At 42.8% G+C, this 23031-nt stretch overlaps 1 protein-coding gene across 2 annotated transcripts in view; it reads left to right on the forward strand.

Moving 5' to 3' along the window:
- Nucleotides 1-23031, forward strand: part of LOC124035926 (USP6 N-terminal-like protein) — a 40376-nt gene that overhangs the window by 13405 nt on the left and 3940 nt on the right. For both annotated transcript variants that reach the window (XM_046349848.1, XM_046349850.1), the window contains 5 exons: nt 12831-12916; nt 13006-13045; nt 13830-13910; nt 14275-14382; nt 17080-17189. In XM_046349848.1, coding sequence (XP_046205804.1) covers nt 12831-12916; nt 13006-13045; nt 13830-13910; nt 14275-14382; nt 17080-17189 — 425 coding nt within the window. The remainder of the gene's footprint in view (nt 1-12830; nt 12917-13005; nt 13046-13829; nt 13911-14274; nt 14383-17079; nt 17190-23031) is intronic.

Consider the following 23031-nt stretch of genomic DNA (forward strand, 5'->3'; position numbering starts at 1 on the left):
ACAGGCGGTTGGTGATCCTCCGTTCCCTCTCCTTAGTCGAGATGCGAATCCCTCCCAGCTGCATGGGCTCAGTCTCAGAGCCAGAGGAGGGAGATGGTTGCGATGCGGAGCAGGGAAACACCGTTGATGCGAGCTCTCTTCCACGAGCCTGGTGACGAAGATCTACCCGTCGTTCTATGCGGATGGCGAGAGCAATCAAAGAGTCCACACTGGAAGGAACCTCCCGAGAGAGAATCTCATCCTTGACCACTGTGTGGAGTCCCTCCAGAAAACGAGCGAGCAGCGCCGGCTCGTTCCAGTCACTAGAGGCAGCAAGAGTACGAAACTCTATAGAGTAATCCGTTATGGATCGATCACCTTGGCATAGGGAAGCCAGGGCCCTAGAAGCCTCCCTACCAAAAACTGAACGGTCAAAAACCCGAATCATCTCCTCTTTAAAGTTCTGGTACTTGTTAGAGCAATCAGCCCTTGCCTCCCAGATAGCTGTGCCCCATTCTCGAGCCCGGCCAGTAAGGAGTGAAATGACGTAAGCAACCCGAGCTCTCTCTCTAGAGTATGTGTTGGGTTGAGAGAGAACACAATCTCACACTGCGTGAGAAAGGAGCGGCACTCAGTGGGCTGCCCGGAGTAGCAAGGTGGGTTATTAACCCTAGGTTCTGGAGGCTCGGCAGGCCAGGAAGTAACAGGTGGCACGAGACGAAGACTCTGGAACTGTCCAGAGAGGTCGGAAACCTGAGCGGCCAGGTTCTCCACGGCATGGCGAGCAGCAGACAATTCCTGCTCGTGTCTGCCGAGCATGGCTCCTTGGATCTCGACGGCAGTGTTACGAGCGTCTGAAGTCGCTGGGTCCATTCCTTGGTCGGATCCTTCTGTTGTGCAGGTGAATGAGGACCCAAAAGCGACTTGGCGAAAACAGAGTTTTTAATCCAGTAAGAAACTTTACAAAACAAAAAGCATAATACTACTCGTAAGAACAGACTGGAGACTTGATCGAGAACTGCAGGTTGCCTCGGGAAGGCACTTGAACCTAGCAGACTCAGACACCTGCTCACCACGCAGCATCTGAGGGAAACACGACACGACAGGGCAAAACATAGACACAGCACGGTGAATTATAGATAAGGATCCGACGGGGCAGGAACGGAAAACAAGGAGAGAAATAGGGACTCTAATCAGGGAAAAGGATCGGGAACAGGTGTGGAAAGACTAAATGATTGATTAGGGGAATAGGAACAGCTGGGAGCAGGAACGGAACGATAGAGAGAAGAGAGAGCGAGAGAGTGAGAGAGGGAGGGGGAGAGAGAGGGATAGAAAGAGGGAAAGAACCTAACAAGACCAGCAGAGGGAACGAATAGAAGGGGAAGCACAGGGACAAGACATGATAATTAATGACAAAACATGACAAAAATTATGTCATGACTTTATAAGCTTCTGATAGGCTAATTGACAAAATTTGAGTCAATTGGAGGTGTAACTGTGGATGTATTTCAAGGTCTACCTTTAAACTCAGTGCCTCTTTGCTTGACATCGTGGGAAAATCAAAAGAAATCAGCCAAGACCTCAGAAAAAAAATTGTAGTCCTGGTTCTACCTTGGGTGTAGTGAAACGAGTCCTATATCAACATAACCTGAAAGGCTGCTCAGCAAGGAAGAAGCCACTGCTCCAAAATCTCCATAAAAAAAGCCAGACTACGGTTTGCAACTGCACATGGGTGCAGAGATCGTACTTTTTTGGAGAAATGCCCTCTGGTCTGATCAAAACAAAAATAGAACTGTTTGGCCATAATGACCATTGTTATGTTTGGAGGAAAACGGGGCTTGCGAGCCGAAAAACACCATCCCAACCGTGTAGCATGGGGGTGGCAGCACCATGTTGTGGGGATGCTTTGCTGCAGGAGTGACTGGTGCATTTCACCAAATAGATGGCATCGTGAGAATGAAAATTACGTGGATATATTGAAGCAACATCCCAAGACAGTCACGAAGTTAAAGCTTGGTCAAAATGGGTCTTCCAAATGAACAATGACCCCAAGCTTACTTCCAAAGTTGTGGCAAAATGGCTTAAGGACAACAAAATCAAGGTATTGAAGTGGCCATCACAAAACCCTGACCTCAATCCTACAGAAAATTTGTGGGCAAGAACTGAAAAAACGTGTGCGAGCAAGGAGGCTTACAAACCTGACTCAGTTACACCAGCTCTGTCAGGAGGAATGGACCAAAATTCACCCAACTTATTGTGGGAAGCTTGTAGAACGCTACCCGAAAAGTTTGACCCAAGTTAAACAATTTAAAGGAAATGCTACCAAATACTAAACGTCTGGCCCACCGAGAATGTGATAAAAGAAATAAAAGCTGAAATAAATCATTCTTTCTGCTATTATTCTGACATTTCACATTCTTAAAATAAAGTGGTGATCCCAACTGATCTACGACAGGGCATTTTTACTAGGATTAAATGTCGTTGTGAAAAACTGAATTTAAATGTATTTGGCAAAGGTGTATGTAAACTTCCGACTTCAACTGTATACTTCTCCCATGGGCAAAGAAACTCAGAAGGGGTGATGATATTAATTAACAGTTATTTTGATACTGTCCAAACAGCAAGGTAGAGGGATGATCTAAAATATGTTATTGGACCATCAACAGATATGGCTCAAATAATGATGATCCATGCTTCTTTGTAAATACTGTATATAAACTCGGCAAAAAAAGAAACATCCTCTGACTGTCAACTGCATTTATTTTCAGCAAACTTAACGTGTAAATATTTGTATGAACATAACAAGATCCAACAACTGAGACATAACCTGAACAAGTTCCACAGACATGTGACTAACAGAAATGGAATAATATCTCCCTGAATAAACAGGGGGGTGGTGGGGGGGGATCAAAATCCAAAGTAACAGTCAGTATCTGGTGTGGCCACCAGCTGCATTAAGTACTGCAGTGCATCTCCTCCTCATGGACTGAACCAAATTTGTCAGTTCTTGCAGTGAGATGTTACACCACTCTTCCACCAAGGCACCTGCAAGTTCCCAGACATTTCTGGGGGGGAATTGCCCTAGCCCTCACACTCCGATCCAACCGGTCCCAGACGTACTCAATGGGATTGAGATCCGGGTTCTTCGCTGACCATGGCAGAACACTGACATTCCTGTCTTGCAGGAAATCACGCACACAACAATCAGTATGGCTGGTGGTGGCATTGTCATGCTGGAGGGTCATGTCAGGAGGAGCCTGCAGGAAGGGTACCACTTGAGGGAGGAGCATGTCTTCCCTGAAACGCACATCGTTGAGGTTGCCTGCAATGACAACAAGCTCAGTCCGATGATGCTGTGACACACTGATGGAGGGATTGTGTGTTCCTGGTGTAACTCTGGCAGTTGTTGTTGCCATCCTGTACCTGTCCCGCAGGTGTGATGTTCTGATGTACCAATCCTGTGCAGGCGTTGTTACACGTGGTCTGCCACTGCGAGGACGATCAGCTGTCCGTCCTGTCTCCCTGTAGCGCTGTCTTAGGCATCTCACAGTACGGACATTGCAATTTTTTGCCCTGGCCACATCTGCAGTCCTCATGCCTCCTTGCAGCATGCCTAAGGCACATTCACGCAGATGAGCAGGGACCCTGGGCATCTTTCTTTTGATATTTTTCAGAGTCAGTATAAAGACCTCTTTAGTGTAAGCTGTTTGTGTCTTAAAGAGCGTTCCACAGGTGCATGTTCATTAATTGTTCATGGTTCATTGAACAGGCATGAGAAACAGTGTTTAAACACTTTGCAATAAAGTTCTATGTAGTTATTTGGATTTTTACAAATGATCTTTGAAAGACAGGAAAAGAAAAAGGGCGTTTCTTTTTTTGCTGAGTTTATAATAAATGATCACACCTGCAAGCAATACAATACTCTATTATTATGGTGGGAGATTATAATACTGTTTTAAATTCCTCAATGGACCGTAAAGGAAATCACATGGCAAAATATCACCCTCATGCTCTTCAGGACGTCATGAATGTCATGAATACATTGGAACTAGTGAATATACGGAGTCTTAAATATCCTAATGATATATATATGGCGGAGGCTCAATCAAGCTAGTCGTCTTGACTTCTTTCTTGTGTCATTCTCGTTGGCACCAAAAGTGAAAAAAGTGTTGATAGGGGATAGAATGCTGTCGGATCATCAGAAAATTGGCATATACATTACCCTTACTGAATTTCCATGTGGCGAAGATATTGGAAATTCAATCAAAGCCTATTGGATAATAACTTGTTTTTATCTAGAGGATGCATTTTAAACTGCATTTTTTCAACCTAACATAGGTACAGCATATCTGCTTATTGTATGGGACACATTTAAATGTGGCATTAGAGGCCATGCAATTCAGTACTCATGTCACGCCCTGACCTTAGTTATCTTTGTTTTCTTTATTATTTTGGTTAGGTCAGGGTGTGACGAGGGTGGTATGTATGTTTTATGTCTTGTCTAGGTTTTTTTGTATATCTATGGGGTTGTGGTTTGTCTAGGTAAATGTAGGTCTATGGTGGCCTGAATTGGTTCCCAATCAGAGGCAGCTGTTTATCGTTGTCTCTGATTGGGGATCCTATTTAGGTTGCCATTTTGGTTTTGTGGGTTATTGTCTATGTGTAGTTGCATGTCAGCACTCGGTTTATCATAGCGGCACATTTTGTTAGTTTGTTTAGTGTTTTTCGTTTAAATAAAGAAGAATGTATTCTTATCATGCTGCGCCTTGGTCTCATCATTACGACGAACGTGACAACTCATCTCTAAAACAAAAGCAATTTAGGTCAAAGGAGTCCATACTAACAAAGGATATAGAAGGTCTAACAGAACAGATAGATAGCAATAAAGAAAATACCATATAAGCATAAGTTAGAGGAAAAACAAAAAGAAATGGAGGAACTTATTCAAGAAAGTTAAAGTGGAATATATTATATTAATAAAGCAAACTGGATGGAATATGTGGAAAAATGCACCAAATTATTTTTAAATCTTCAACATAGAAATGCTACCAGAAATAATTGACTGAAACTTGTTACAAATGACGGAGTTACCCATGATTCACCAAATTATATTTTGAAAGTGGAAGCAAAGTACTTTAAGAGTATGTTTTCATTTCAGTCTCCTCCATCTCCTCTAACCAAAGCAAATGGTATGGATTGTTAAAAAAAAATTATGTAACATTAACAGCCGTACAGAAAGACTTGTGATGGTGAAATGAAAGTGGAGGAACTTCTTGATGCAATTAAAGCCTTTAAGTCCGGGAAAACTTCAGGGCTGGATGGCATAACAGTTGAGGTAAACCAAACCTTTGTTGATATACTCAGAGGACCGTTATTAGCATGTTTTAATCACTCCTATATAAATGGTAGATTATCAGACACTCACCAAGAATGTCTGATTTCATTATTACTGAAACAGGATACAAGTGGGAAATATAAAGATCCAGTCCGTTTAAAAAAATTGGAGGCCCCCCTTACACTTCAGTGTTGTGGTGCAAAAATTCTAGCAAAATGTATAGCGCATAGAATTGAAAAGGAATTGTCAGACATTATTCATTCTAATTAGACAGGTTGTTTACATGGGTGATACATTGGAGATAATATAAGGCAAGTACTGGAAACGATAGAACACTCTGAAAAATTTGGAAACCAGGCTATTTATAGCCGACTTTGAAAAGTATTTTAAGAAAGTACGACTACAGTTTATATACACTGCTCAAAAAAATAAAGGGAACACTTAAACAACACAATGTAACTCCAAGTCAATCACACTTCTGTGAAATAAAACTGTCCACTTAGGAAGCAACACTGATTGACCCGACGTCCACCGGTGGGGGTTGTGCTTACAGCCCAACACCGTGCAGGACATTTGGCATTTGCCAGAGAACACCAAGATTGGCAAATTCGCCACTGGCACGCTGTGCTCTTCACAGATGAAAGCAGGTTCACACTGAGCACATGTGACAGACGTGACAGTCTGGAGACGCCGTGGAGAACATTCTGCTGCCTGCAACATCCTCCAGCATGACCGGTTTGACGGTGGGTCAGGCATGGTGTGGGGTGGCATTTCTTTGGGTGGCCGCACAGCCCTCCATGTGCTCGCCAGAGGTAAACTGACTGCCATTAGGTGCCGAGATGAGATCCTCAGACCCCTTGTGAGACCCCTTGTTGGCCCTGGGTTCCTCAGACCCCTTGTTGGCCCTGGGTTCCTCCTAATGCAAGACAATGCTAGACCTCATGTGGTGGAGTGTGTCAGCAGTTCCTGCAAGAGGAAGGCATTGATGCTTTGGACTGGCCCGCCAGTTCCCCAGACCTGAATCCAATTGAGCACATCTGGGACATCATGTTTCGCTCCATCCACCAATGCCACGTTGCACCACAGACGGTCCAGGAGTTGGCGGATGCTTTAGTCCAGGTCTGGGGGGAGATCCCTCAGGAGACCATCCGCCACCTCATCAGGAGCATGCCCAGGTGTTGTAGGGAGGTCATACAGGCACGTGGAGGCCACACACACTACTGAGCCTCATTTTGACTTGTATTAAGGACATTACATCAAAGTTGGATCAGCCTGTAGTGTGGTTTTCCACTTTAATTTTGAGTGTGACTCCAAATCCAGTTCTCCATGGGTTGATCAATTTGATTTCCATTGATCATTTTTGTGAGATTTTGTTGTCAGCACATTCAACTATGTAAAGAAAAAAGTATTTAATAAGAATATTTCATTCATCCAGATCTAAAGTAAATAATTAGAAAAAGTTACACAATAATATAACAATAACGAGTCTATATCAGGGGGTACCGGTACCGAGTGTGCGGGAGGGGGGGTACAGGTTAGTTGAGGTAATTTGTAAATGTAGGTAGGAATGAAGTGACTATAAATAGATAATAAACAGTGAGTAGCAGCAGTGTACATAACAAATGGAGGGGAGGGAGCAGTCAATGTAAATAGTCCAGTGGACATTTGATTAATTATTCAGCAGTCTTATGGTTTGGGGGTAGAAGCTATTAAGGAGCCTTTTGGTCCTAGACTTGGCGCTCCGGTCCCACTTGCCATGCGGTAGCAGAGAAAACAGTTTATGACTTGGGTGACTGGAGTCTCTGACAATTTTGTGGGCTGTCCTCTGACTCCGCCTATTATATAGGTCCTGGATGGCAGGAAGCTTGGCCCCAATCATGTACTGGGCCATACGCACTACCCTCTGTAGCGCCTTATGGTCAGATGCATAGCAGTTACCATACCCGGCGGTGATGCAACCGGTCAGGATGCTCTCGATGGAGTAGCTGTAGAACCTTTTGAGGATCTGGGGACCCATGCAAAATCTTTTCAGTCTCCTGAGGTGGAAAATGTTTTTTTTTGTGCCCTCTTCACAATTGTCTTGGTATGTTTGGACCATGATAGTTCATTGATGATGTGGAAACCAAGGAACTTGAAACTCTCGACCCGCTCCACTACAGCCCAGTCGATGGTAATAGGGGGCTGTTCGGCCCTCCTTTTCCTGTAGTCCACGTTCAGCTCCTTTGTCTTGCTCACATTGAGGGAGAGGTTGTTGTCCTGGCACCACACTGCCAGTTCTCTGAACTCTTCCCTATAGGATGTCTCATCGTTGTCGGTGATCAGGCCTACCACTGTTGTGTTGTCAACAAGCTTAATGATGGTGTTGGAGTCGTGTTTGGCCACGCAGTCGTGGGTGAACAGGGAGTACAGGAGGGGACTAAGTACACACCCCTGAGGGGCCCCAGTTTTGAGGATTAGCGTGGCAGACGTACTGTTGCCTATCCTTACCACCTGGGGTGCGGCCCATCAGAAAGTCCAGGATCCAGTTGAAGAGGGAGGTGTTTAGTCCCAGGGTTCTTAGCTTAGTTATGAGCTTTGTGGGCACTATGGTGTTGAACGCTGAGCTGTAGTCAATGAACAGCATTCTCACATAGGTGTTCCTTTTGTCCAGGTGGCAAAGGGCAGTGTGTAGTCAGATTGAGATTTGTTGATCTGTTGGGGAAGTATGCAAATTGGAGTGGGTCTAGGGTTTCTGGGAGGATGCTGTTGATGTGAGCCATGACCAGATTTTCAAAGCACTTCATGTCTTCCGACATGAGTTTGCTTATTTGCTTATGGTCTTGCCAACACCTAGCAAACAGTTTTTAAATGATATGACAAAAAAATATTCCATTTTATTTGGAACGGCAAGCCAGACAAAATTTAACTATAATGAATATTAATTCGGAGGGCAGAAATTATGAAATTTTAAAGCATTTAGACCTCTCACGAAAGGCTTCAGTCATACAAAAGTTATATTTAAATCCGAACTGGTTCTCTATCAAATTAGTAAGAATATCTCCGCCTATGTTCAAGAAAGGCCTTTTTTCCCTTTATTCAGATTGCAACTTCTCACTTTCAGTTATAAGGAAAACATCTCCCAATTATCGCTATTTTTAAAACAAGCCATAGAAAGTTGGTTACAATTTCAATTTAATCCACCAGAAAATACAGAACGAATAATACAACAAATACTCTGGTTAAACTGAAATATACTAATTGATTAAAAAAAACATAACATGTTTTAAAAGGTATAATCTTTGTAAATTACATCATAAAAACGACTGGTGGACTAATGTCATACATGCAGCTAACTAAAACATATGGAAATCTCTGCTTTACCAAAAATTACAACCAACTAATTGCAGCATTACTGCAAAAAATGTGGCACCTGACCACATGACTGAACAGTAGTCCAGGTGTGACAAAACTAGGGCCTGTAGGACCTGCCTTGTTGATAGTGCTGTTAAGAACAGAGCAGCACTTTATTATGGATAGACTTCTCACCATTTGAGCTACTGTATCAACATGTTTTGACCATGACAGTTTAAAATCCAGGGTTTTGCCAAGCAGTTTAGTCACCTGAATTTGCTAAATTTCCACATGATTTATTACAGGATTTAGTTGAGGTTTAGGGTTTAGTGAATGATGTGTCCCAAAAACAATTATTTTAGTTTTGAAAATATTTAGAACTAACTTATTCCTTGTCACACATTCTGAAACTAACTGCAGCTCTTTGTTGAGTGTTAGTCATTTCAGTTGCTGTAGTAGACACATTGGCTTTAATCAAAGTAAAGATTGAAAAAAGTAAAGGGCCTAGACAGCTGCCCTATGGAATTCCTTATTCTACCTGGATTATGTTGGAGAGGCTTCCAATAAATAACACCCTCTGTGTTCTGTTAGACAGTTAACTCTTTATTCACAATATAGCAGGGGGATGTAAAACCGTAACATACTTTTTTCAGCAGCAGACTGATTGATAATGTCAAAAGCTGCACTGAAGTCTAACAAAACCTTTTGATCATAATTTGTGTAAGTGCTGTGCTTGTTGAATGTCCTTCCTTATAAGTGTGCTGAAAGTCTGGTGTCAATTTGTTTTCTGTAAAATAGCATTGTATCTGGTTACACATTTTTTTTAAATGTTACTATGTTTACCAACGGGCTGATTGGTTGGCTATTTGAGCTAGTGAAGTGGGCTTTACTATTCTTGGCTCGTAGAATTACTTTTGCTTCCCTCGAGCCTTGAGGGCACACACTTTCTTTAAGGCTTAGATTGAAGATGTGGCAATATTGTCTGCTATTATCCCCAGTAATTATCCATCCAAGTTGTCATTTTACTTTAGTATTTAACCTGAGAGACTCTAAGCTTTACAGGAATGTGGTTCTGAATATAGACTGCAACACCACCCCCATTGGCATTTCTGTCTTTTCTGTAGATGTTATAACCATGTATTGCTACCACTGTATCATCAAAGTTATTATCTAAGTGAGTTTGGAGATCAGATCAGTCAGAATATGAACGTCATCTGTTACTAGCAAGTTATTGACTTCAGGAACCTTGTTTCTGAGGCTACATATGTTAATGTGGCTATTCTTAGCACTTTTATAGGATACTTGATTGTTTTTATTGCTTTATTTGGAAGCTTATCAGAAGTAGACATGCTCATGTTATTTATATTTGAGCTGATAGTGCAGGGTGAGCTGTACACAGTGAACTTCCTACTAGGGCACACCGCCTCAGTACTAACAGCATAACTCTAGTTCATAGGCACATGATTACTGCATACAATATATGTAGGATCAACAGAGGCATTCAGGGCAGTTAGGGGGACATGAAGTAAGTTACTTACATTTGCTGCAGCATTATGACAACTCAGCGACACAGTGGTAGCGATTGAGCTGGTCTTGGGTCTTTGATAAGTCATTGTCTCAATGCAGCCTTGAAATGCATGGACAGAGTCCAGGAGCCAAGATGATTATTTTTATAGTCCCGTACTCCTTCAAACATTCAGAGTGACATCCTGCTTTCTCCAAGAGCGTCTGCTAAATGACTTAAATGTAAAATGTAAATGTAGAAGAGAAAGAAAAAGTAAACGAGCGTGGATTCTAGTTTCGGTACTAGTTTGCTAAGAGTAGCCAATTCTCTCCTGTCTTCCTCTGCAAGCAAACAGTTGCTACATTGAAAGTATGGGTGGTCCACATTGTCCCTTAAATTTTTTTCCGACTGGCCGGTACTCTGATGGTGTTGTTGATTGCAGAAACAGTCATGGGTCCACCAGGCCAGACCTAGGTACACTGCCGTTCAAATGTTTGGGGTCACTTAGAAATGTCCTTGTTTTCCATGAAAACATACATGAAATGAGATGCAAGATGAATAAGAAATATAGTCAAGACGTTGACAAGGGTTATAAATAATGATTTTTAATTAAATAATAATTGTGTCCTTCAAACTTTGCTTTCGTCAAATAATCCGTCATTTGCAGCAATTACATTTGGCATTCTAGTTGTCAATTTGTTGAGGTAATGTGTAAATATTTCACCCTGTGCTTCCCGAAGCAAGTTGGATTGGCTTGATGGGCACTTCTTACGTACCATTCGGTCAAGCTACTCCCATAACAGCTCAGTAGGGTTGAGATCCGGTGACTGTGCTGGCCACTCCATTCTAGACAGAATACCAGCTGACTGCTTCTTCCCTAAATAGTTATTGCATAGTTTGGAGCTGTGCTTTGGGTCATTGTCCTGTTGTTGGAGGAAATTGGCTCCAATTAAGCGCCGTCCACAGGGTATGGCATGGCGTTGCAAAATGGAGTGAGAGCCTTCCTTCTTTATGATCCCTTTTATCCTGTACAAATCTCCCACTTTACCACCACCAAAGCACCCCAGACATCACATTGCCTCCACCATGCTTGACAGATGGCGTCAAGCATTCCTCCAGCATATTTTCATTTTTTCTGCGTCTCACGAATGTTCTTTGTGATCCAAACACCTGAAACTTAGATTTATCTGTCCATAACACTTTTTTCCAATCTTCCTCTGTCCAGTGTCTGTGTTATTTTGCCCATATTTGTCTTTTTATTGGCCAGTCTGAAATATGGCTATTTCTTTGCAACTCTGCCTAGAAGGCCAGCATCCCGGAGTCACCTCTTCACTGTTGACGTTGAGACTGATGTTTTGTGGGTACTATTTAATGAAGCTGCCAGTGAGGCATCTGTTTCTCAAACTAGACACGTGTACGTGTCCTCTTGCTCAGTTGTGCACCGGGGTCTCCCACTTCTCTTTCTATTCTGGTTAGTGCGGAGTTTGCGCTGTTCTGTGAAGGGAGTAGTACACAGCGTTGTACGAGATCTTCAGTTTCTTGGCAATTTCTCAGAAAAAGAATAGATTCAAGAGTTTCAGAAGATATTTATTTCTGGCTATTTTGAGTCTATAATCGAACCCACAAACAATGATGCTCCAGATACTTAACTAGTCTAATTAGCCTTTTAAAATTATGAACTTGGATTAGCTAATGCAACGTGCCATTGGAACAAAGGAGTGATGGTTGCTGATAATGGGCCTCTGTGCGCCTATGTAGATATTCAATAAGAAATCTGCCGTTTCCAGCTACAATAGTAATTTACAACATTTGCAATGTCTACACTGTATTTCTGAGCAATTTGATGTTGTATTTATCGACCAAAAAAAACGTGTTTTTCTTTTAAAAACAATGACATTTCTAAGTGACGCCAAACTTTTGAACGGTAGTGTATGCATGGATGAACATTACAAAGTCCAAGCATGTTCTCTGACCATGTGTCTCTCTCTCCCTCTCTCTCTCTCGCTTTCCACACATTCCTTCTCATCTCCCTTTCACTGTTTAACTATATCCATCTCCCCCTTTCCTCTCTCTGCGTTCTCCACCCCAAATGACATCCGCCAGGACCTATTTTTTAGCCCTCACTTTCTCACACTTTTTAGCCCTCACTTTCTCACACTTGACACAATTTATTTGCAGTCTACCCTCAGGGAGCCATCGCTGTGATCGTTCGTCTGTGGTGGCATGGTTTGGTTTCTGTGGTTTCTGTAGGCTGAATGTATAGACCCTGTCTCTCTTTGCCCACAACCTGCTTTCTGATTGTTTTCTATGCTTTCTAATAGTTAGCCACATCTATGTAGTCCATTGACTTTTCCTGAGAGAAAATTGTCCTCCGCCCCTTGGGCAATATCTGCGCCACAATGTACATATGGCAATGGTATTTTTCTGTTCGAATGGCCGCGATTTAACACAGCATAGATAGACACAATGCATCCATTTGTATCATCTTTGAGACAGGCACAGCGATGTGATGCGCTTGTACTAAAATCAAATGCATTGTTCTCTAGAGAACAACATGTGTTGTGTTTTTTCCCAGTGGTCCAAAGTCTGACATGAATTAACTATTTAAAAGCAACAGGCCAACTTACTGCATGTTTTCCCTTGGCTGTGTGCTGTTTCTGATTTGTCTGTGTGTTATTCCAGGGCAGACAGGAGGGGGCGGTGATTGACTCCTGGGAGGATGCAGACTACAGTATTTACAGAGTCACCGACCGTTTCGGATTTCTGCAGTAAGTCAAACTGGGTTTGTGTGTACAGTATTGTACACATTACTTTACTGGCAGAATCTGACTGATGTTGTCCATCCCCCCCCACACAGTGACAAGGAGCTGCCAACCCCTAGTGCACATGAGGAGAAGGTAAGGGGAGGAAATGCAACATATGCATCAAAAGGGTCAAAGAGACACACTACAGTTTGCGTTATGCGGTATATTGAAGCCACTAACTAACCTTTTGGTGTAATGTTGTAATGTTCCTTGTGCAGCTGTTGTGTGCGTGTGTGTGTGTGTGTGTGTGTGTGTGTGTGTGTGTGTGTGTGTGTGTGTGTGTGTGTGTGTGTGTGTGTGTGTGTGTGTGTGTGTGTGTGTGTGTGTGTGTGTGTGTGTGTGTGTGTGTGTGTGTGTGTGTGTGTGTGTGTGTGTGTGTGTGTGTGTGTGTGTGTGTGTGTGTGTGTGTGTCAATGCTTAGTGCGTGCTCTGTGTGTGTGTATTAGCCAATCCATGCCGCCCTCCCGCTAACTTAGGGCCACGTCCATCTAAGGCGAAGCCGATCCTTAGGCATCTCACTCACTCCTGGAATGGGAGCTACACTTCCTCTCACCAAAGAACCAGTCATGTGGTTGTGATTGATTCAATTAATATCACATTTAACATTGTGCAGAATTGGATAAACTCTCATCAATTTTCAATGTCAATGCAGTACAAACCAGCACATGCCCCGTCATTGCAGTGGGGTCAGGACACCAGGTTCTCAAGTCAAGTGATATTTTATATGATCCCACGAAGGGAGTTAATTTGGTTGTAGTTTTAGAAGAAACATTGTAAGTACTGTGTTTATTACTGTACTATACTGTATAGCGTAAATGCGCCTTGTTCATGTACATTTCACCTAGTTTACAATGTATTTTCTGTTTCGCCCTGACAGAAAAATAACCTGGAAATTGAAAGGGTTGAGAAATGGCTGAAGATGGTGAAGAAATGGGATAAATACAGGATCAGTGACAGGGTGAGAGTCTCTCTCTCACACACACACACACACACACACACACACACACACACACACACACACACACACACACACACACACACACACACACACACACACACACACACACACACACACACACACACACACACACACACACACACACACACACACACACACACACACACACACACCCTTTCCTTGTGTTTATAAATGTTTATATTAGCCTGAAATGCTCACTCAACATTTACACTCCTGCCTCAACCCCCCCCCCATTTGTTCATCCCCTGACTCCCCCTGTCTAACCGCTGTCTCCCCCTGTCTAACCCCTGTCTCCCCTGTGTAACCCCTGTCTCCCCTGTGGGTACCACTGCTTTCCTCTCAGATGGTAAAGCGTGTGTATAAGGGTATCCCACTACAGCTGAGAGGCCAGGCCTGGGCCCTGATGCTAGATGTGGAGAAGGTGAAGAATGAGAACGAGGGGAAGTATGAGGTAAGAGAGTACCCAGTATCTAACACGCACGCACACACGCACACACGCACACATACACACACTGTTGGTTCATCAAGCATCTACTCTAAACAGTGGGATTTGAGACCCTGCTCCAACCAGCACATTGCAGTCTAAAGCCAGTGGTCACTCAGGACCACTAAACCATGTTACGATTTGAAGGAGGCTGCTACTTCAGGTCCCAGGAAAGTGATGTCATTGTGCTAGGCTACGCTATCAGTAATCAGGTTCACTACATGGGCAGAGTTCATGAAAAGAAAATTTTTCAACATTACTGAATACCCTATACCTGTGATTGTCTTCAGAAATGTCTTCACACCCCTTGACTTTTTCCACATTTTGTCCTGTTACAGTGTGGGATTAAAATGTATTTAATTGTCTTTTTTTTGTCAACGATGTACACAAAATTCTCTGTAATGTCAAAGTATTAACGGAACATAAAACACTGAGATATTTTGATTAGATACGTAAGTATTCAGCCCCCTGATCAATACATCTTAGTATCACTTTCTGGGCAAGTCTCTGTACAATATTTGCCCATTCATTATTTATTTTTTATTCTTCAAGCTCTGTCAGGTTGGTTGTTGATCATTGGTGTACAGTACAGTACACGTCTTGCCATGGATTTTCAAGACGATTTAAGTCAAAACTGTAACTAGGCCACTCGGGAACATTCAATGTTGTCTTGGTAAGTATCTCCAGTGTATATTTGGCCTTGCGATTTAGGTTATTGTCCTGCTCAAATGTGGATTTGTCTGCCATTGTCTGTTGAAAAGCAGACTGAACCAGGTTTTCCTCTAGGGCTTTGCCTGTGCTTATCTATATTCCTTTTATTTTTATCCAAAACAAAAAAATCCCTAGACATTTACATTTACATTTAAGTCATTTAGCAGACGCTCTTATCCAGAGCGACTTACAAATTGGTGCCTTGCCAATGACAAGCATACCCATAACATGATGCTGCTACCGCCATGCTTGGAAATATGAAGAGTGGTACTCAGCGATGTGTTGTGTTGGATTGCCCCAAACATAATGCTTTGTATCCCAGAAACCCTAGACCCACTCCAATTTGCATACCGCCCCAACAGATCCACAGATGATGCGATCTCTATTGCACTCTACACTGCCCTTTCCCACCTTGACAAAAGGAACACCTATGTGAGAATGCTATTCATTGACTACAGCTCAGCGTTCAACACCCTCAAATCTCATCACTAAGCTAAGGATCCTGGGACTAAACACATCCCTCTGCAACTGGATCCTGGACTTCCTGACGGGCCGCCCCCAGGTGGTGAGGGTAGGTAGCAACACATCTGCTACGCTGATCCTCAACAATGGATTCCCTCAGGAGTGCGTGCTCAGTTCACCCGCGACTGCATTGACATGCACGACTCCAAAACCATCATTAAGTTTGCAGACGACACAACAGTGATAGGCCTGATTACCGACAACTATGAGTCAGCCTATAGGGAGGAGGTCAGAGACCTGGCCGGGTGGTGCCAGGATAACAACCTATATCTCAACTTATCCAAGACCAAGGAGATGATTGTGCACTACAGGAAAAGGAGGACCGAACACGCCCCCATTCTCATCGACAGGGCTGTAGTGGAGCAGGTTGAGAGCTTCAAGTTCCTTGCTGTCCACATCACTGACAAACTAGAATGGTTCAAACACACCAAGACAGTCATGAAGAGGGTATGACAAAGCCTATTCCCCCTCAGGAAACTAAAAAGATTTGGCATCCTGACTGGTTGCATCACTGTCTGGTATGGCTATTGCTCAGCCTCCAACTGCAAGGCACTACAGAGGGTAGTGCTTACGGCCCAGTACATCACTGGGAATAAGCTGCCTGCCATCCAGGACCTCTACACCAGGCATTGTCAGAGGAAGGCCCTAAAAATTGCCAAAGACCCCAGCCGCCCCAGTCATAGACTGTTCTCTCTACTACCGCATGGCAAGCAGTACCGGAGTGCCAAGTCTCGGACAAAAAGGCTTCTCAACAGTTTTTACCCACAAGCCATAAGACTCCTGAACAGGTAATCGAATGGCTACCCAGACTATTTGCATTGTGTGCCTCCCCCAACACTACTGCTATCATATATGCATAGCCACTTTAACCATATCTACATGTTTAATATACTAACTCAATCAGCCCGACTAACCAGTGTCTGTATATAGCCTCGCTACTCTTATTTTTCACTGTATTTTTACTGTTTTTTATTTCTTTACTTACCTATTGTTCACCTAATACCTTTTTTGCACTATTGGTTAGAGCCTGTTAGTAAGCATTTCACTGTAAGGTTTACACCTTTTGTATTCGGCGCAGGTGACAAATAAACTTGATTTGATTTGACATAGTTTTTGATTGATTGTTGGTTGCGGCTCCAAAAAGAGAGAGGATTATGTTACTGTATGTAGGATGAAAACAGGCAAATGGCATTGAGATGGAGATACAAAGATCACACGCACATCACACAATAACAGAGGTTTACTGACAGGGGATTATGGCGTTTGATATATTGCCTATATGCTATAGAATCTATGATTTTGAGAAGAAAAAAATATTTTGTGAAAGATTTTTTTACCACGACGGTGTACTGTTGCTGTTCACTAATTTCTAATATGTTTGAAGTGTGCAAGGGATTTAAAGTATATATTTTTTTTAATTGACTTTTCCAGAGGATGAAGGAACAAGCCAGAATCTTCTCCCAGGAAATCAAACAGATAGATCTGGACGTGAACAGGACATTTAGAAACCACATCATGTTCATGGATCGATTCGGAGTCAAGTAAGTTGGCAGCTGTATTCTACCATAAGTGTGGCTGTTCATGTACAGTGGCAAGAAAAAGTATGAGACCCTTTGGAATGATCTGGATTTCTGCGTAAATTGGTCATAATCTGATCTGATCTTCATCTAAGTCACAACAACAGACAAAATAGTCTTGTCTATATTGAAACGTCATTTAAACATTCACAGTGTAGGTTGGAAAAAGTATGTAAACCCTTAGAGTCTGCTAACCTGGAGTACAATCATTGAGACGAGATTGGAGATGTTGGTTAGAGCTGCCCTGCCCTATAAAAAACACTCACAAAATGTTTGTTTGCTATTCACAAGAAGCATTGCCTGGTGTGAACCATGCCTCAAACAAAAGAGATCTCAGAAGACCTAAGATTAAGAATTGTTGACGTGCGTAAAGCTGGAAAGGGTTACAAAAGTAGCTCTAAATGCCTTGACGATCATCAGTCCACGGTAAGACAAATTGTCTATAAATGAAGAAAGTTCAGCACTGTTGCTACTCTCCCTAGGAGTGGCAAAGATGACTGCAAGAGCATAGCACAGAATGCTCAATGAGCTTGAGAAGAATCTTCAAGTGTCAGCTAAATGCTTAAAGAAATCTCTGGAACATGCTGACATCTCTGTTGACAAGTCTACGATACGTCTACGACGTAAAAAATTAAACAAGAATGGTGTTCATGGGAGGACACCACGGAAGAAGCCACTGATGTCCAAAGAAAACATTGCTGCATGTCTGAAGTTCGTAAAAGAGCATCTGGATGTTCCACAGCACTACTTGTGAAATATTCTGTGGACAGATGAAACTAGAGTTGAGTTGTGTGGAGAAAAAGGCACACCATCATCAAAACCTCATCCCAACTATAAAGTATGGTGAAGGGAGCATCATGGTTTGGAGCTGTTTTGCTGCCTTAGGGCCCGGACAGCTTGCTATCATCAATGGAAAAATACATTTTGCAGGAGAATGTAAGGCTATCTGTCCGCCATTTGAAGCTCAACAGAAGTTGAGTGATGCAACAGAACAATGACTCAGAACACAGAAGTAAATCAACAACAGAATTGCTTCAACAGAAGAAAATATGCCTTCTGGAGTGGCACAGTCATAGTGCTGACCTCAACCCGATTGAGATGCTGTGGCATGAACTCAAGAGAGCGATTCACACTAGACATCCCAAGAATTTTGCTGAACTGAAACAGTTTTTCAAAGAGGAATGGTCCAAAATTCCTCCTGACCGTCTGATCTGCAACTACAGAAAACTTTTGGTGTAGGTTATTGCTGCCAAAGGAGGGTCAACCAGTTATTAAATCCAAGGGTTCACATACTTTTCCCACCCTGCACTGTGAATGTTTACACGGTGTGTTCAATAGAGACATCAAAATGTACAACTGTTTGTGTTATTAGTTTAAGCAGACTGTTTGTCTATTGTTGTGATTTAGATGAAGATCAGATCAAATTTTATGACCAATTCATGCAGAAATCCAAGTATTTCCAAAGGGTTCACATACTTTTTCTTGCCACTGAATGTCTCAGTGCTGATCTAAGATCAGATCTCCCAGTCTATTTAATATTAGAGTGGCTCAGGTTTCGGATATTCTGGAACTCGTGGTGCTATTTATACATAGATTTTTACGTAGCTGCTGCCTACTTAGCTCTCACTGTTCGCTGCTGCTTCCCCCTCATTGATATGGAGGGGGAAACTTCATGCTGTACAAAAAATACATTATCAACATGTTCATACAGTCTTTGTTGTCTGTTGTAACAGTATTGCAAACATAAGCACAACACAGAGGCAGTCTATTCCATGTATTTAGTCGAGTACACTACGTGACCAAAAGTATGTGGACAACTGCTCGTTGAACATCTCATTCCAAAATCATGGGCATTAATATGGAGTTGGTCACCGCTTTGCTGCTACAACAGCCTCCACTCTTCTGGGAAGGCGTTCCACTCCGTCAAACCCAGATTATTTTGTCGGACTGCCAGATGTTGAAGCGCGATTCATCACTCCAGAGAATGTGTTTCCACTGCTCCAGAGTCCAATGGTGGCGAGCTTTACACTACTCCAGCCGACGCTTGGTGATCTTAGGCTTGTTTGTGTGCGGCTGCTCGGCCATGGAAACCCGTTTCATGAAGCTCTTGACATTGCTTTCAGAGGCAGTTTGGAAGTCGGTAGTGAGTGCTGCAACCGAGGACAGACTATTTTTTTATGCGCTACGCTCTTCATCACTCGGCGGTCCCATTCGGTGAGCTTGTGTGGCTTACCACTTTGCAGCTGAGCTGTTGTTGCTCCTAGAAGTTTACACTTCACAATAACAGCACTTACAGCTCTTGCAGGGCAGAAATTTGATGAACTGGCATGTTGGATAGGTGGCATCCTATGACGGTGACACGTTGAAAGCCACTGAGCTCTTCAGCAAAGCCATTCTACTGCCAATGTTTGTTTATGCAGATTACATGGCTGTGTGCTCGATTTTATATACCTGTCGGCAACGGGTGTGGCTGAAATAGCCAAATTCACTCATTTGAAGGGGTGTCTACATACTTTGGATACATAATGTATATATATATATATATATATATATATATATATATATATATATATATATATATATATCACAAGCAAGACACAGACAGGCAGTCAGAAAAACAATTATTTTTTCTCATCATTGCAAACATTGGCTAGTTAGTTTTTTTTACATCATACTCTCACTACGATAACTATGAAGATTAGCATCACAAGTAGTAGGCAGTCTAAAGCACTAGTTACGTGCAATTACCATGGAAATGAATGTTGAAAGTTACCGTAATTGCTGGACTATTAAGCACACCTGAATATAAACCGCACCAACTGATTTAAAAAAAAAAATGTATTTTGTACATAAATAAGCCGCACATGTCTATAAGCCGCAGGTGCCTACCGGTACATTGAAACAAATTAACTTTACACAGCCTTTAAACGAAACACAGCTTGTAACAAAAATGAATAGGCTTTAACGAAACACGGCTTGTAACAAAAATTAAACAGTAGCCTACCAGTAAAGTCATTGGTCACTATCTTCCTCCTCCTGTGCACTGAAACCACTGAAGTCATCTCCTTCGGTGTCGGAGTTGAATAGCCTCAGAATTGCTTCATCCGATGTTGGATCGTTTTCATTGTCGCTCTCGTCACTTTCATCCGGAGGCAAATTCCCCGCTGAACTGCCCTCAACAACACGCAGCAGTCCAGCCTTTCGAAACCCGTTGATGATAGTGGATTTTTTGACAATGCTCCACGCTGTCAGGACCCACTGGCAGGCTTGACCATAAGTGGCTCTTCGCATGCGGCCCGTTTTAGTGAAGGATTTCTCCCCACTTGTCATCCAAGCCTCCCACTGAACACGGAGCGCCACCTTAAATACACTGATGTCCAGTGGCTGCAAATACTTTGTTGTGCCCCCAGGAATCACAGCTGGAATTGAGTTTGTCCTCTTGATGGCTTCTTTCACAGAATCTGTTACCGGTATGTGGGCCCTCATGCTGTCCAACACGAGCAAAGCCTTGTTCTTGTGAAAGAATCCTCCTGGTCGCTTGCCGTAAACACTCCGTATGTCATTCATGCATTAGGCCTTCCGTCATCCATCCTTTCTTGTTGACTTTCATAACAATTCCTCTCGGGAATTTTTCTGTTGGCATCGTCATGCGTTTAAAAATCAACATCGGTGGAAGCTTTTCTCCCGATGCCGTGCAGCTCAGAACACAGGTGAAGTGCGTTTTTTCATGCTAAGTTGTTTTCAGCGTGACGGATGATTTGCCTTTCCTGTTGACAGTCCGAGTGAGAGGCAGGTCAAACGTCAGAGGAACCTCGTGCGGGCCGATGGAATGCTCCTCTATCTTTGCATCAGTGAATTTGCGGAAGTTTGAAACTTTTTCCTCGTAGACGGGAGGGAGCTGCTGACACAGACTCGTCCGTACCCTGATGGACAGGCCCTTACGTCTCATAAATCTTAGACACCACGATGGTCCACCTCTAAAATCCTCAAAATTAATTGCGGTGGCGATTGTTTTGGCTTTCAGTCGGATCTGCTCAGTTGAAACACCTCGGCCGTCTGCTCTCTGTGTGTTGACCCAGTCTTCAAGCTCATTTTCTAGTTCGGGCCGTCTGCTCTCTGTGTGTTGACCCAGTCTTCAAGCTCATGTTCTAGTTCGGGCCGTCTGCTCTCTGTGTGTTGACCCAGTCTTCAAGCTCATGTTCTAGTTCAGGCCGTCTGCTCTCTGTGTGTTGACCCAGTCTTCAAGCTCATTTTCTAGCTCTCTGTGTTTGACCCAGCTTCAAGCTCATGTTCTAGTTCAGGCCGTCTGCTCTCTGTGTGTTGACCCAGTCTTCAAGCTCATGTTCTAGTTGCTCTGCTCTCTGTGTGTTGACCCAGTCTTCAAGCTCATGTTCTAGTTCAGGCCGTCTGCTCTCTGTGTGTTGACCCAGTCTTCAAGCTCATGTTCTAGTTCAGGCCGTCTGCTCTCTGTGTGTTGACCCAGTCTTCAAGCTCATTTTCTAGTTCGGGCCATCTGCTTTTCTTCCCTCTGAAAGCTTCTGTCGTCTTTTTGCACTGAGTCAGTTCCTCACGCTGCTGTTTCCAACGTCTTATCATTGACTCATTAAGGCCAAGCTCCCGTGCAACAGCTCTATTTCCTTTTCCAACAGCCAGATCGATCGCCTTCAACTTGAAAGATGCATCATATGCATTTCTCCGTGTCTTTGCCATGATGAGGGTGACAAAATGACTACGGTAATCAGAATGATGGGAAGTTTGAGCGCGCTCGATTTACGTCACATTATGTGACGGTGCTCAGTTTTCTGGCGGCATGAATCTTGTGAAAGCGGGAAAAATCCATAAATTTGCCTCGTCATTGTATAAACCGCGAGGTTCAAAGCGTGGGAAAAAAGTAGCGGCTTATAGTCCGGAAATTACGGTACATATATATTCCTAAAACTTAAACACTATGCAAAGGCCACACGGAATCTTGAATTAACCTATAGATGCTTTGACATTATATTGATTTCTGGGGGCTGCAAAAGGGAACAAACCACAAGTTCAAAGAATCACGACCCGCCATAGGTTATCAACAGTGCTATTGACGAGATAGTTTGACTGTCAAGTCCGTGTATTGATGTGTGGCCCGTGACTTTTATTAAGAGACTTTGATTGAGAAAGAAAATAATAGCTGCCCTCTTAAGTCCTGCGACCCCCAGCGTGTTTGACCAAATCAACAGTACAAAACCGAAGATATTGATCTGTTTTAAGCAATTGTGTCATCGTGTTGACCATAAACTTATATACTAACATCACCAATCTGAGGTAAAAAAAGGACGTGTAATTCCATGTTGAGAATCACCCACAGGCACGCAGTCTAATTAGAAATGTGATGTTATTTTTTCATCGTCATTCCAAACAAATAAAATAAAAATGTAAATTTGTCACAGGCTTTAGAAACAACAGGTGTAGACTAACAGCGAAATGCTTACTTACGGGCCCTTCCCAACAATGTAGAGAGAAATATTTTTTTAAATTATAGAAAATAATTATAACACAAGGAATAAATACACAACTTATTAGTAAATAGACAGCTATGAAAAATATAGATGAAAACTGCATTACTAAATAGTATGGTCTGCAGCTTATCATGAGATATTGTAACTCAGGCGAGCAAAAAACTTGGGACTTAACATTCGAGATCGTGCACCCCCCCTCATCTTTTCAGTTAATTTATTTAAATCACAAAGCTCATATGCCTTTACTGTGGTGCAGGGACATTCTCAGCAACAAAAGAGTGATCAAATTCAGATCCTACATATGTACA

This window comes from Oncorhynchus gorbuscha, linkage group LG05 (assembly GCF_021184085.1).
Source record: "Oncorhynchus gorbuscha isolate QuinsamMale2020 ecotype Even-year linkage group LG05, OgorEven_v1.0, whole genome shotgun sequence".
Classification (NCBI taxonomy): domain Eukaryota; kingdom Metazoa; phylum Chordata; class Actinopteri; order Salmoniformes; family Salmonidae; genus Oncorhynchus; species Oncorhynchus gorbuscha.